This window comes from Portunus trituberculatus, chromosome 48 (assembly GCF_017591435.1).
Source record: "Portunus trituberculatus isolate SZX2019 chromosome 48, ASM1759143v1, whole genome shotgun sequence".
NCBI lineage: Eukaryota > Metazoa > Arthropoda > Malacostraca > Decapoda > Portunidae > Portunus > Portunus trituberculatus.
Window position 1 is genome coordinate 16,699,197 of NC_059302.1, and position 14,997 is coordinate 16,714,193.

The 14,997-nt window shown below is 43.6% G+C and overlaps 1 protein-coding gene across 6 annotated transcripts in view; it reads right to left on the reverse strand.

Annotated features, from left to right (window-relative positions):
• Positions 1 to 14,997, reverse strand: part of LOC123498670 (protocadherin-like wing polarity protein stan) — a 469,084-nt gene that overhangs the window by 18,109 nt on the left and 435,978 nt on the right. For 3 of the 6 annotated variants that reach the window (XM_045246001.1, XM_045246003.1, XM_045246000.1), the window contains exons 25-30: positions 7,829 to 7,975; positions 7,459 to 7,723; positions 7,059 to 7,320; positions 6,084 to 6,251; positions 5,423 to 5,626; positions 4,865 to 4,998 (exon numbers count right to left, since the gene is read on the reverse strand). In XM_045246001.1, coding sequence (XP_045101936.1) covers positions 4,865 to 4,998; positions 5,423 to 5,626; positions 6,084 to 6,251; positions 7,059 to 7,320; positions 7,459 to 7,723; positions 7,829 to 7,975 — 1,180 coding nt within the window. The remainder of the gene's footprint in view (positions 1 to 4,864; positions 4,999 to 5,422; positions 5,627 to 6,083; positions 6,252 to 7,058; positions 7,321 to 7,458; positions 7,724 to 7,828; positions 7,976 to 14,997) is intronic. The other 3 variants (XM_045246004.1, XM_045246002.1, XM_045246006.1) reach the window with 3 other exon arrangements.

The following is a 14,997-nucleotide window of genomic DNA, read 5'->3' on the forward strand; positions in this document are numbered from 1 at the left end:
GGAAGGTCACTCTGAGGACACGCAGGGGAGAAGCACTGAAATTCTACCTCATCTGCGGGAATTGTTGCAGAGGAGTTGGGCAGGCCTGTCCAGGGAACAGGTGGACGAGGTGAAGAAAGTGCTAACTCTATATGCGGATTTCTTCTCAAAGGAAGATCATGACCTGGGCCGGACCAGTCTGGTTAAACACCACATCCACACGGGATAGTCGGCCGGTCAAGTTGCTGCCCCGGAGGATTGCGCCAGCTCGACGGCTGGAGGTGGAAAAGGCCATGGAGAAGCTGCTCGAGCAAGGGATAATCGAAAAGTCGTTTAGTCCCTGGAGTGCTGCTGTCGCGCTTGTTAAGAAGAAGGATGGGTCCAACAGGTGTTGTGTAGAGTACCGGGCCCTTAACGCGGTTACGACAAAGGACTCGTACGCCTTACCGAGGGTAGATGACACACTAGACGTGCTCAAGGGGGCCCAGTGGTTCTCTACCTTGGACTTGAAGTCCGGCTACCACCAGGTCGAGGTAGCGAAGGAGGACAAAGAGAAGACGACTTTCTTGTCTGGACAAGGACTGTATCAGTTCAAGGTGATGAGTTTTGGTCTGGTGAATGCCCCGGCTATGTTTGAGTGGTTGATGGAGCGTGTGCTGGATGGGCTGCTCTGGAAAAGTGCCCTGGTATACTTAGACAATGTGCTTGTGTATGGAAACTCATTCGAGTGGGATCTAGAAAGGCTGAAAACAGTGCTGGACAGGTTTAGGGCAGCAAATGTGAAACTCAGCCCAAAAAAGTGCTGCCTTTTCCAGAGGGAAGTGCCATTTCTCGGACACATAGTGAGTAGTGAGGGAGTGAAAACAGACCCTGGAAAGGTGGAGTCAGTTAAGGAGTGGCCGGTCCCGCATAATGTGACGGAAGTACGAGGGTTCATAGGATTGTGTACATACTACCAGCGGTTTGTCAAGGGGTTCGCACAAATTGCAGCCCCACTTCACCACTTGACTCGAAAAGGGGCTAGTTTTCACTGGAGCGAGGACTGTCAGCAGGCCTTCGAAGAGTTGAAGGAGGCTCTCGCTAACGCTCCAGTGTTGCTGTATCCTGATCCTACGAAACCATACATGCTGGATTGTGACGCAAGTGCTGAAGGAGTAGGAGCTGTCCTGTCACAGGAAAAGGATGGGCAGGAGTGGGTCGTCTCCTACTTTAGCAGGAAGTTCTCGGCACTGGAGAGGAACTATTGCGTCATGCGTAAGGAGCTGCTGGCAGTGATGCTGGCCCTTGATCACTTCCATCCTTACCTGTACAGGGCCAAGTTCAAGATCAGGATGGACCACGCTGCACTGAGGTGGCATAAAATCTTCAGGAACCCGGAGGGACAGCTAGCCAGGTGGATTGGCAAACTGGAACAACACGACTACAACATTGAGTACCGGCTGAGGAAAATGCACAACAATGCGGACAGTTTGAGTCGCCGTCCCTGCGAGAGTGACTGTAAGCATTGTAGTCACCGTGAAACTGAGCCTGTGGGCGTGAGGGCTGCTGTGCTTTCCAATGACACTAGGTGGGGGGAGGACCTCAAGCAGACCCAGTGGGAGGACGCTGATATCGGGCCTATAGTGACACTGCGTGAGGAAGGCGAGGAAAAACTGCCTTGGGAAAGGGTGACACTGTTAAGCCCTACAGTAAAAGCGTTGTGGCAACAGTGGTCAGTGTTGTGCCTGAGTGAGGGAGTGCCGCAGCGGTGTTGGGAGTCATGTGACGGTGGTGTGGCCTTCTGGCAAACTATAGTCCCTACTAACAGGAGGGAGGCGTTAGTGCGCGAGGCTCATGGTGGCAGTGCGAGTGGCCACTTCGGTGTAAGGAAAACCCTAGGGCGGTCAAAACAGCATGTGTACTGAGTCAGCATGCGGAAGGACGTGAGCGAGTGGTGCAAAGTTTGTGACATATGCTGTGCAAAAATTAGCCCTGGGAGGAGGATAGTTGCTCCCTTACAGGTGTATCAGGTTGGGGCACCTATGGAGAGGGTAGCAGTGTATATTCTGGGCCCATTTCCTCAGACAGTCCGAGGAAACTGGTTTGTGTGCATGGCCATGAACTACTTTACTAAATGGCCTGAAGCGTACCCTTTACCGAACCATGAGGCTGCCACTGTGGCAGGAGTGTTGGTGGACGAGTTCTTCGCCAGGTTTGGCATGCCGCACGAGCTACACTCTGACCAGGGCAGGGAATTTGAGTCAGAAGTGTTCCGGGAGTGCTGCCGGTTGTTGGGTATTAAGAAGACTCATAACCCGCCCCTGCAGCCGCAGTCGAACACAGTGGAACGCTACAACTGCACGTTGGGACAAGAGTTGGCAAAGTGTTGCCAGGAGGGTCAGGAGGATTGGGACTTAAAAATCCTCCTGCTTCTCTTGGCCTACCGCTCAGCCGAGTACGCGGTGACTGGGTACACGCCAGCCCAGTTGATGTGTGGGCGGGAGCTCCGGCTGCCAGTGGATCTGGTGACTGGCAGGCCGCTGGACAAGGACATGCCCACTTCAGTCACCCTGTATGCTACTACCCTCCAGGACCACCTCCGGGAAGTGCACCATCAGGTGAGAGATAACCTGAAGGTGTCGGCCGAGGCGATAAAGGACCCGTACGATCGTCGGGCTACGACGCCACCCTTTAGTGAGGGGGATCAAGTGTGGCTGCACAACCCTTGGCGGAAGAAGGGGTTGTCTCCGAAGCTCCAGAGCCCCTGGGAGGGGACGTATGTCGTGGAAAAGGTCATCTCAGACGTCCCTTCCGGATACGACAGGGGCCAAGGAAGAGGGCCCTGGTGGTGCACACTGATAGGCTCTGGCGGTACCATGGCCCTGGGAACTTCTCCTGGGGAGAGGAAGCTTCTCAGTTAAGTAGCAACGAGGAGGAGGACGAGGACCCTGACCTGAACCCGGGACAGCCTGAGCCACGGGTGCTGGAGGAGGACGAAGTGGAGGAGCTGTGTCCCTTGGACGGGACACTGGCAGACATCAATGCTGAGCCTGTGGTAGGGAGGCCCAGACGGGAGCGACGCCTACCGGTATGGAGTGAGGATTATTTATTTGTTTAGTTGTTTGCTATACCAGAATGGAATTTTTAGTTTCAGTTTTGGGGGTAGAGAGTAGGGGAGCGAGGGTGCTCAGTCTCTTTACAGGAGGGGGTGGTGTAGTGAACGGGAGCTGAAAACCGTATCTTCCCACCCGGGAACCGAGGCGGGAGCTGCCTTGGGGCAATGAAGAGCGTGATTGGCTGCCAAGGTTACGTGATGCCGGGCGGAGATGCTGATTGGACGGGGTATCAGCTGAGAGGCGAGGGGAAGCCGGCTACGAGGAGAGTCTGGAGCGAGCACGGGAAGCGGGCGGCGGTCACAGTGTGTATTGTGTTTTGTAAGCTGAACTAGAGGCTTCAAGAGCCCTTGCGAAGGTTGTGAAGAGGCCTGGGGGCTGCCTCAGTCAGTGTAGGATTACTGTAACCACTATTTTTCCTAATAGACTCGTTTTTAAGGTTAAAAGTGGTATTTTCTTTGGCCCCTTTGATAGCTGGGGGACGGCGCTTATAGGGACACAAAGACATGCTCTGGTGAGTCTCAGGAGGCCACACAACCAGCCACTCAGAACCTCAGGTGCTCCCTGGCTGGAAAAATTGCCAAGGGAGGTGTTCGTAACAGTATGTAAATAAAAATGTATTTTACATTAAAAAACCCTATATTACAGTACAGTACTTACATACAGTACTTGGCCAGGTTACAAAATTGATCTTTTGTATGCTGGTATTTATCATATGTAAGTATTTTCTAGCAACAGACCATCTTCCACCCTTTTAATCTGTTAAATCAATGGCTGAGTGTAGTTACCAGCTGGTAAATAGCAAGACCTTATTGGGGGAGAAAGAACTTTAAAATAGCAGTGTTGACTACAGATCCTATAGACTCTACTCTCTGTGTTAGAGTCATGAATTCAATAGCTTTTATTATTGCGGAAAAAAAATGTCAGTCATAGCATCCCTTCCTATTAATAAATAGCTCATGTATAGAAGAAAGTAAACAGGGAAAATGTTAGGGTTTATTATCTAAACAATAATTTCAGAACTTTAACATCACTAACAAGGAAAGTCCACTCCGTAAATGATCACAATACCTACTGAAATATACTTATACTCATTGTCTCAATACAATTTTCTATAATGTTAACAAATTCGTGATTCTTAATACAGTGGACCCTTGAACTTGGAACAATTCGGACTTGGAACAAAAATTTGAATAATCTTAACCCTGGGAGTTGGAAAAAAAATTCAGACTTGGAAAACACAATCCGGTGAATCCAGATGACGCTAGTGCCATTGGTGGGAGGTAAACATCACTTCTCACTTTGTTTTGATTCTGCTTTACTGCCTTGCTCTTATTTCCAGCTAGGGTAAGGACATTTGACCAGCTTTTCATTTGACCAGAGTCACTTAACCAGGTAGGATGATTGAATAATATTTCAAATAAGTACACTGATCTCGTAACTAACAAAAATATTTCTTAACTACTATAATGAGAAGGTGTAACAGACATGAAACAAAGAATCTACATGGAACTAACTGACTATGCTAATGGTAGTGCTACCACAATCCAGTATATTCTTAATACCTGGTTAAATGACACTTGCCATGAAGTTCACCACCAAAAGGTAAATAATATTGATCTTACATAGTTCAATTCTTATTAACTTAGGTAAAAGTCTGGAATCTTAGAACAGATTAAAATTATCCACATTGTTTCCTATGGGGAAAATGGTTTTGGACTTAGAACAATTTGGACAGCTTTCTGGAACGAATTGTTCAAAGTCCAAGGGTCCTATGTATTTTATTTTTTTACCTCATCAAGGTAACGTGAAAGGCCTGGACGAGACTCCACCCTCAGGTTGTCTGGCTTGTCAGGCATCTCATTGTCTGAGGCGGTAGTGGTGGAGAGGCGCTCATTGGCCCAGGATGGGGATGCTACATTGTGTTCTGTTAGGTAATGGTACATTAGTATGAATGAGGTTTAATGAGAAACAGATGTGCTGATGTTTCTCTTTTAACTTCATGCATTTGTTTTACTCCAAGTACATAATAATAATAATAATGATGCCTTCCCTCTAACTTTGTGATGCAATGAAATGATCTTATAAGAACATAGTAACTGATATAGTCTGTCTCTTCTAAACTGCCCACTGGGTCTCAAACTGAGGAAGTGGGCAATTGGGTTATTATTTAAAACATAGTGTAGCTTAATGATTATATCATTCATTTTATGTATATATTACTTATTTTTGTTGATCACAAGGAGAGACTACTATTTTTCTCAAAATATAACAACAGGCATTTTCGTCCCAGACTGAGATCCAGCTGCCAGTTCAGAATAGACAGACTTTAGTAGCGCTATCCTGTTCACCTTTTATGATGCCAGGGTAGGCTGGTGGCAGCTGGGAGGACCAGTGTGTGGCATAAAGGGGCCGAATGTTGTGGAGGAGAGGGGAGCCTGTCATCCCATCCCTTCCACCAATCATGCCAGGGGGAGGGGGAGGGGGCAGGGCCTCAGCTGTGGTGTCCAGATCATATATGTTAGGCAGGTAGCTGGAGGGTTTGGGAGGCACCTCTGTGGACCCATGGTGTGGTTAGTCTTTAGTGTGGCTTCACTAGCACTTTAGGTTATGGACTAAGTGATATAAAATATTACTTATAATAGCTGGAAATAAAATAAAAAATAGTTATTCTTTAGCCTCTGTCAATACAGCTTCCCTTGACATTATATTCAGTATAATTAAAGCTACAACTTATCTTAGTAAATTTTTCTTGTTTTTTATATTTAGTATGGCTCTCAGTAGTACTTTTTTTTCTCAGTTAATATGGCTTCTATCTAAATTTTATGCAGTTCAGATCAATACTCTTAGACTCAATTAATATGGTTTCACTGGTATAGAGTTTTAATCAACTTTCTGTTGTTAAAACTGACTCATAGCTTCAGTTATTGTTTTTGAAATATGATATATATCCAGGAAGGTGAAGCAAGCCAAGTGAGCAAAGCAGTGGCAGTGCTGCAGGTGAGATAGTACCTGGGGGAGGGTTGGTGCGATGTTCATTGACTCTCAGCGTACCGTTGTGGGTGGTGGTGTCATCCTCATCACTGGAGTGGGATGAAGCAAGGTCCAAAGAGCGGTGGTCTAGGCTTAACTCACTCTCACTCTCACTTTCCCGGCGCTTAGTGGCCCGAGCTCCTGCAGCTGTGATGGTGTAAGTGTTCAGTGGTGCACAATGAGGTAATATAACAACATCACATCAAATGGTTTATGAAGAAAATCTTACATGCTAAAAGATGCTACTTTTGAAAGGAGTAAGATGTCACATCTTGAAGGATGGCAATCCTGAGAGAGCTTTCTAATGCAAAGGGCAGATATGCAAAGGGCATCCATGCACAGTTTAAGGGATATTATTGTTACACAAATCAAAATTCCTGCCATCTCACAACTGTCTGTTCGATTGTTTAACTCTATTTGCCTGTTTTATATAATGATATTCTTCATTAGTTAGAAGTAGAGGCCTATCTCAGTCATACTTTAAATTAAATAAATATATATACACTGGTCTAAAGATAAACTGGTCAGATTACTAATAAGTAAACTGATATTAATACTAGCAACTTAAAATGAGATGGATTTGTTGATAACTCCTTAAAAGTTATCAATGTAGAGAGTTGAAAGTTAAGGAAAAAAAAAAGAAAAAAAAAGGACCATGAAATTAGAGTAAGAACGATTGAAACTAGTGTTGTAGCTGAGCATTTGGCCATTGATCTGTGCAGACATGTGTCAATCATTGTATAGATTCCAATTTAGCATATAGAGATGTAATTGACTGGTTCAGGATGGTGATATGCAGCAGTGCAGTGTAAGGAATGAGACACTAAAAAAAATCTGGTTAGAAATCCACACTATTTGAGGATATTCTTTTAGTGTGTTAGTTTCCAGTTGTTAGTTTGTAGTTAATATTTTATTTGTTAATGTGTTAGTTTGCAGTTAATCTCCTGAACTCACTGTGCTTTCTGTGGAATGTTGTGGAATCATTATAGGCATATGGTGACTTTACAGATTGAGAGTTGAGATCAGTGTTGGAATTATAGTTGCTGGGGGTGCTAGAGGAGGCCCCAACTCCCTGGGGCCCAGCAGCCACCCGTTCCCCACGGCTGTAGGGGGAACTAGAGGTCTTACAGGTGGAGCGTGAGGTGGTGCTGGCAGTGGAGATGCCAATGTTGCGGCGTAGGATGTTGAAGTCATCATTGTAAGTCAATGCTGATCTCTGCATCAGGGGAAAAGGTGTATAAGTGGCAGGTTAACATGCAATTAGTGAGTCTTTTTTAGCAGGTCATAAATATGATTAATCTCAGTGTGACTAAAACTCTTCTGAGGAAGTTCTAAGAATAGATGATACACTCACAGAGACAACGGAGGTCCTGGTAATACTGAGTGACTCCTGGTATGGCACTTTTTTCCCCATGCAGGTGCGGATCATGAAGTAGAGCGAGTCCCGCACTCGGCTGTTGAGAAGGCAGTAGCCTACCAAGATGAACATTGCTGTCAGCAGTGAGAACACTGAGAAGAAGTAGTGAAGGATCTCCAGGTCCTCTGAGACAGACAGGACAGCTAGAACCCAGGTGGCTCCCAGTAATGGTAGGAACAGGATGCCCAACCACAGCAGAGTCCTGTAAATGATGCTTTTCATTAAAACTATTCAGATTTTATATAAATAATAATATCACAAATTATAAGGATGTCACTATTTTAGATCTAAAAAAAAAGGGACATACCTCAGATTACCAAAGCCCTCAATATGGCCCTTGAGAGTAAGTGATGCCCTGATGGCCATGACAAACACCAGCAGGATAATGATGACAATGACACAGATGGGACCCACCAGTGCCCACACCACAGATTCATATATTGACAGCCAGCAACTGTGACAGGAGATGCAGGGGTAATGGTCAATCAAAACTTACTTTTTTTTTCTAAATAGGTAGACAGAGCTTATCTATCCATACTAAGCTGATAGTTGAGACTGCACATCTACATCATACTATGTATTACCAAACATTCCTGCATATCTTGCTCCATAAAAATGAAGACTAATTTTTATCACACACCACACTGCTTGAATTTCAGTTCTTTAAACAAATAATGAATATAATGCAAGATTTAAGTGAATGGGGATGTCTAGAAAACTTGTGAATGAATGCCTATAAATAGTGAGCCAACTGAGGAAGAAAGTGTCTTATTATAATTCAGGAGAGATTGTAAAGCAGTCTTGCTGGTGTGAAGGGACTGGTGCATACTAAATACCTCACTTTTGTGCAGTGTGGTCAGTAAGGATCAGCCCACTCCCACTCTTTGAGGTTCAGGGATTTTGATATTAAGTCTATTCTTTAGAAAAGTATGTCTTTTCATGTGGATGCCTTGTCTCTGCTACTTACTTTTTTCAAGTAAGCATAATAGTGTATGCCTATATATTACATAATGAAGTAGTGGTAGGATAGTCCAGGGTGACCAGAATCCATACATGTCTTCACAATCATCTTAGCCAGACTGGTAAAGGTTTAGAACTTGTTTCTGTAAGTGTCCTAATACAAGCTCAGTTCCTTGCAAAACCTCCCTCTCAGACAGTTTTTTCCATCTGGTTCAGTTTTCATGATGATACTAGGGATTCCCCCTTAGGATCTTCACTGGTGCTTACCAGTGTGATGCCCTGTCCTGGAACACTGACAATTCTCAAGAGACTTTTGCTGAGCACTGAAACTGGTACAGTACTCAAGACTCTTACCAGGATCATCACCAGAGCCTAATGAGCTAAGGGAGAATAGACAGATTGACAGGAAAAGGTGATAATAGAAACATAGCAGCACTTAGATTTTTGCCAGTAAATCCTAAAAGAAGTGAGACTGTTCTTTCAGGCTAACACTGCACTACTGTACAGACAAAGCTGCCTTTGTAACCTGGTTGCTGCTTGGTGAATGGGTCTTATAACCTCAACAATGAATGTATGGCTCACTCAGCTTAGCTCCTGGTTAGTTCAGACACTATGAATTAAGTTTTCCTTTTCTTTGCTGTCTCTTTTTCTTTATGCAGTACTTGTAGTTTTCTTGGTCAATCAATAGACAGAAGAATGATGGCAATACAATAACGTGTTCAAGTTAAAATTTACAAGAATAATTAATACAGTAAGTCCTCTTTATACTGTACTTCGTTATCCAGTAAATTCACAGTTATGGTGTTTGGTAATTACTACCCTCGATTCTATTTACGGTAAGAAAAATTCACTGATAAGGTATCCGCTCGTGGATTTTACACTGTACCGTATTGCCACCATGCCGTGCAGCCACCACAACAATCAGCTGGCAGTCTCTTCCTGCGTTTCCCACTGAACACAAGTGAAATCCTTACGGTGTGTTTTTTGTGGATATTACGAGTAAGGCCTGAAATCCCTACTGTCCCTTAGCCTCAGGAGGGACATCATCTGATAGAATATGTGGCGAGTGACAGGTAAATAAAAACATCTTATTTATTTCTTTTGAGCACTACTTTACACCTTTTATATGACTATTTTCATGTCTGTAGGGGTGATTTTCGATGTGCTGGAACACATCCCCTATTATTACGTTACAATAGGTTCGGTAGACGGTAATTTTGATTTGCGGTAAGCTTTTCAGGAATGCATATGTACTGTATAACAAGGACTTACTGTATAATGCAAGTTGCAATCAAGTATAGAGTTGAAATTGATAATACTGCTTTTTTTTTTTTTATCAAGCAGACTTTTATCCTATGGAGTTGATATGATATACAGAGAAATTTCTCCCAAACACAATAGTTTTCATATTTGAGATAAACCCTTATACAATCTCCTAGTGCAGCACTGCAAGGCTTTTGATTCCACCCTATCTATGAAAACTTCATGAGTGGAACACCCCATACATGCACATGCAAAGACTACTCCATACATGGAAAGATAAGGCCCTTGCACTGAGTTAGCAGTTGGGTGAGATAAACTGGCAGAGATGTCTCAGAATGCCTAACTTCATAAAAGCTGTTTTAGCAAGATGAGATGTGAAGTTTCCAGTTTAGATTATCAGTAAAGGACAGACTGAGGATATTCAGTATAGAAGAGGGGGACAGTTGAGTGCCATTGAAGAAGAGGGGATAGTTGTCTGGAAGGTTGTATTGAATTGATAGATGAAGGAATTGAGTTTTTGAGACACTGAAAAATATTAAGCTTTCTCAGGCCCAACCAGAAATCTTAGAGACATCAAAAGTCAAGTGTTCTGTCACATCCCTGTGGGAACTGTTAACTTCCTGAAGGGTTGGTCATCTTTCAAAAGATGTAGAAAAGTGTAGGGCGGTATCATCAGCGTAAGAGTGGATAGGGCGAGAAGTTTGATTGAGAAAATCATTAAGGAATAATAGGAAGGGAGTGGGTGACAGGACAGAACCCTGAGGAACACCATTATTAATAGATTTAGGAGGAAAACATTTGCTGTCTACCACAACAGCAATAAAGCGGTCAGAGAGAAAACTTGAGATAAAGTTGCAGAGAGGAAGATAGAAACTGTAGAAGGGTAGTCTTGAGATCAAAGCTTTGTGCCAGACTTTATCAAAAGCTTTTGATATATCTATGACAACAGCAACAGTTTCACCAAAATCTTTAAAAGAGGATGACCAAAACTCGTAAGAAAATCAGAAGATCACCAGTAGAGTGGCATTGACGAAAGCAATATTGGCAATCAGATGATTGTGAAGTGACAGATGTTTAAAAATCTTCCTACTGAGGATTAGCAAGATATTAAAACAATAAGACAGTAGTTCAAGGGATTAGAAAGGTCACCCTTTTTAGGAACAGGCTAAATATAGCAAACTTCCAGCAAGAATTAAAAGCAGAAGCTGATAAAACAGAGTTGGAAGAGTTTAGCTTGGCAAGGTGCAAGCAAAGAGGCATAGTTTTTTTTTTAACAATAGGAGGGGACTCCATCAGGCCCATAAATATTCCGGGGGTTTAAGGCAATGAAGGCATTGAAAAAATCATTACAAAGAATTTTAATTGAAGGCATGAAATAGTCAGATGGAGGAGGAGGAGAGGGAGGGATAGGCCCTGAATCATCCAAGAGAGAGTTTTTAGCAAAAGTTTGAAAGAAGAGTTCAGCTTTAGAGACAGATGTGATGGCAGTAGTGCCATTAGGATGAAATAAAGGAGAGAAAGATGAAAAAGTAAAGTTATGGATGTTTCTGGCCTGATGCCAGAAGTTACAAGGGGAATTGGATTTTGAAAGATTTTTACATTTTCTATTAATGAAGGAGTGTTTGGCAAATTAAAGTGCAGACTTGGCATGATTCCAGGCAAATATATAAAGAGCATGAGATTCAGGTGATGGAAGGCTCAAGTATCTTTCGTGGGCAACCTCTCTATCAACTATAACATGAAAACAGGCTGTGTTAAACCAAGGTTTAGAATGGGAGTTCTCAACCTTTTTCTTGTTAACCCCCTTCCCAGTGGAGGATATATAGAGATATTTTGAAATTAGGACTTTTTGTCAGATTGTCTACATACAGACGTTTGTTCTGATTTTACTGTATTAAGTTGTAGCATGATCTATATTTAAACTATTCCTAACAAGTAACAAAATTCATAAAATAAATCATTATTTCACATCTCAAATACCCAGACACTCACCAACATTGCCTTTCAAGGCTGGTCACTGCTTGTGCTTTATTGGTAGTGCATGTGCGATGCATATTAGCTAATACAGTAAGTCCTTGTTATACGATAGTTCTTTATCCAGTAAATTCACAGTTATGGTATTTGGAAATTACTACCCTCGCTTCGATATACAGTAAGAAAATTTCACATATACGGTATCCGCTCACGTCATTTGAGAGGGCCCAGTGTGGGGGAGCAGGGGTGATGACGTCATCCACGCCACACCTCCCTGCCACTTACAGTACTGACTTTAACTTGACCAACCTTTTTTTTTTTTTTACTGCATTACATATTACTTACATGCATTACTAATTAGATGAATAAATGGAATATTAAAGGGTCTATTGTAAGCACAAATATATTCATAATAATTATGGCAAACATTTAAAGCCTACTACCAATGGCAAACCATGCAGCAACTGATAAAGGGCACAGATGGGCCTGGCAAGCCCACTATCAGAGAATGGTGAAAGTCGTATAACGTCAAGTACGCCTTAGATAACATCAAGTCATCTTAGGATGAAGTGAAGACGTCTATCATGAACTTGTCATGGACAAAATGCGTGCCACTCACTCCCCCTAGTTCAAAACAATAACAGCGTCAGCAGCAGCTCGTCTTCCCTCGCTCTACATGCCACCAAAACACCCTGCAATGTCGCCTAGTGTTGCTAAGAAGAAAAGCAAGTCTCTTACTCTCGAAGTGAAGCTGGATATTATTCACAGACATGATAGAGGCGAGAAAACTAATAGCATTGCTTGCCACCATGGCTTGACTCCATCTACCGTCTCTACTATTTTCAAGTCAGCAGACTATTAAGAAGGCTGGTGAGACTATATCTTCCTTGCAAGCTAAAAGAACCACCTGAACTTGTGAGTCTGCAATGGATAAAATGGAAAGCCTTGTGGAAATGTGGTATATAAGTTTTGTATGCGATACAATGATGCGCCCTTTGTTTACATTCCACAGGTTGCCAGCTAGTGTCTTTCCTGCTCCACTCCCTCACTTCATAAATTCAAGATCATCAACATTATAAAGTTACTTACATACATACATTAGTGTACGTTATAATGACTTAAATTAAACTGCCTAAATGTTTAACTTTATAATTTTTACTTTCATTAAACCACTTTGTTTAGTCTCAATGGAAGTTCAAGTCAGGGGTTAAACTTGTTATAATCGGTTCGCTTAACGAAGTTTCTCTTAACAGGAGTAACTATGACACTCTTAAGGTATCCTAGGTTTACTGCAGCTGGCAGTACCTAGTGCTAAAAGTACCTTAAAGCATAGTTACGGGGCTGTTACCTCCACGTGGTTTCTGCTGGTAATGAGATTAGCTCAGCCAAATACAGTCCCAGAGTGTCGGGGCCAAGGGCTGTGGCTAATTATCCACTGTCCCTTTTCGTATGGCACTCATACAGCAATGGGGGTATGCCTTGGTTGATACCCTTAACAGCTTCACTAATCCGGTGTCTCCTGGCATGCTGTGGTTAATTATCCCTGTATGTCGGGGGCCGTCGTCCCAGATTTGGTGGTGGCTGTTAGCAACCCACTACTTCCAGCTTTCAGTAGTCTGGGTAGGGCATTACCGGGATGACGGCTCATGATGTGGGAGGTATGGCTCTTCCTACCTCATGACACACCATGAGTGCATGGCCTTAAGATTAAGAGGGTATACGGGTGGTGTAGGTCCCAATCCCCCTAAGGAATGTACAACCGCTGGTGATTGTTGCCCTGCCAGCGAACTGTGCTTCTGGAGGTGCTTAGCAGGGAACATCATCCTTGCAAACTACAAGTCAGTCATTGCGGTGGGCCCTAATGCTGGGTAGCCAGGCCATCGGAATAGGTGTGGCGTCCCCATTTCCGAATCCCTTGCGGTGTCAAATCCCCTCATGGTAGGCCTCTCTTGGTCGTGCCCCCTTGAGTGGGGGTGTCCGTGAGAGAGTAAGCTTTAGGCTGTTCCCCCATTGTCCCTCTCAGGAGGGTTAGTGCTGCACATCGTGTTTCCCATTTGCTTGGGAAAACGGCGGTAGTAACTAATTATGACTCTCTTAAGGTAGCCACCATAACCCCTTCATTGAGCAGGGGTTGCCTGTATATATATATATATATATATATATATATATATATATATATATATATATATATATATATATATATATATATACAGTAAGGTCCCGGGTTACGTCGGTCTCGAGTTACATCAAACTCGTAGTTACATCAGTCCACTATAAGGCAATTTAAGATTAAAAAGATTGAAAATTTATAAATTATAAAGCATGGGATTTATTGTTATTGTTGGCCGCCAGGCGTCACTAGTGGTTACCCGCCACACCACCTGCCTCACGCTTGAATACAATAACACCTTGCCTCAGTTCCACCACACCATCGCTCCTGGCAAGAGTGTTATCCTACTTCTGTGTTTACTGACTCAAGTTCTTAGTATCTTGCTCAATGGTACCAAAGAGAAAACTCCTTAGTGACAGCAGTGATGCTAAGAAAAGTGATGCTAAGAAAAGCCCGTTACCATGACAACGGGGAGGTTGACGACCTTGAGGGCTTGTGCACCCACCATCACAACAATAACAACTCCGGAGCCTTCGCCTGGGCCACACGACACTCGCAGCTCACTTGCACCGTCTGTGCCTGTCTGCTGATCCCTATTGCCCTTTCCTATTGCATTTCCTGCTCTGCTGCCCACGCTTCTACTCCCACTGCACTGCACTACGCTCCCAGCTGTCCGCCCTGGGCGTCACAACATTCGACCTGCCCACCCTCCTGGCGGCCTCAGGCATCCATCCCTCTCGGCAACCTGCAGTCCTTCGCGTTCACGGCCCTAATCAACAACAAAAACAAGCTTGTGTTTCATATTCCTACATAGTTGCAAATAATATAACAATATAACAATATAACCTTTTACTTACCTGAATGACCATAAACAATAATTGATTGAAAACTCGATAATATGCTTTGAGTGAGGTGGTATTGTTGAAAGACAGGAAGTGAAGGACCGGAAGTGATGGCCATGCATGTGGATAAAGTAACTGTGATTGGCCAAGAGGCGAGCCAACCACAGTATTGCAATGATGGGAAGATCTGTATTCAACCTGGCTGTCTCTGTCCCCAAGAGTTAGTTGCCGCTGTTGTCTCTTGCCCTTTGTCTCTGTATCGCTCTGCTCGCCATTTTCATGGCCCGCATTCGCACTGTGTATTTCCCTGTTGTACTGTGTTACTAC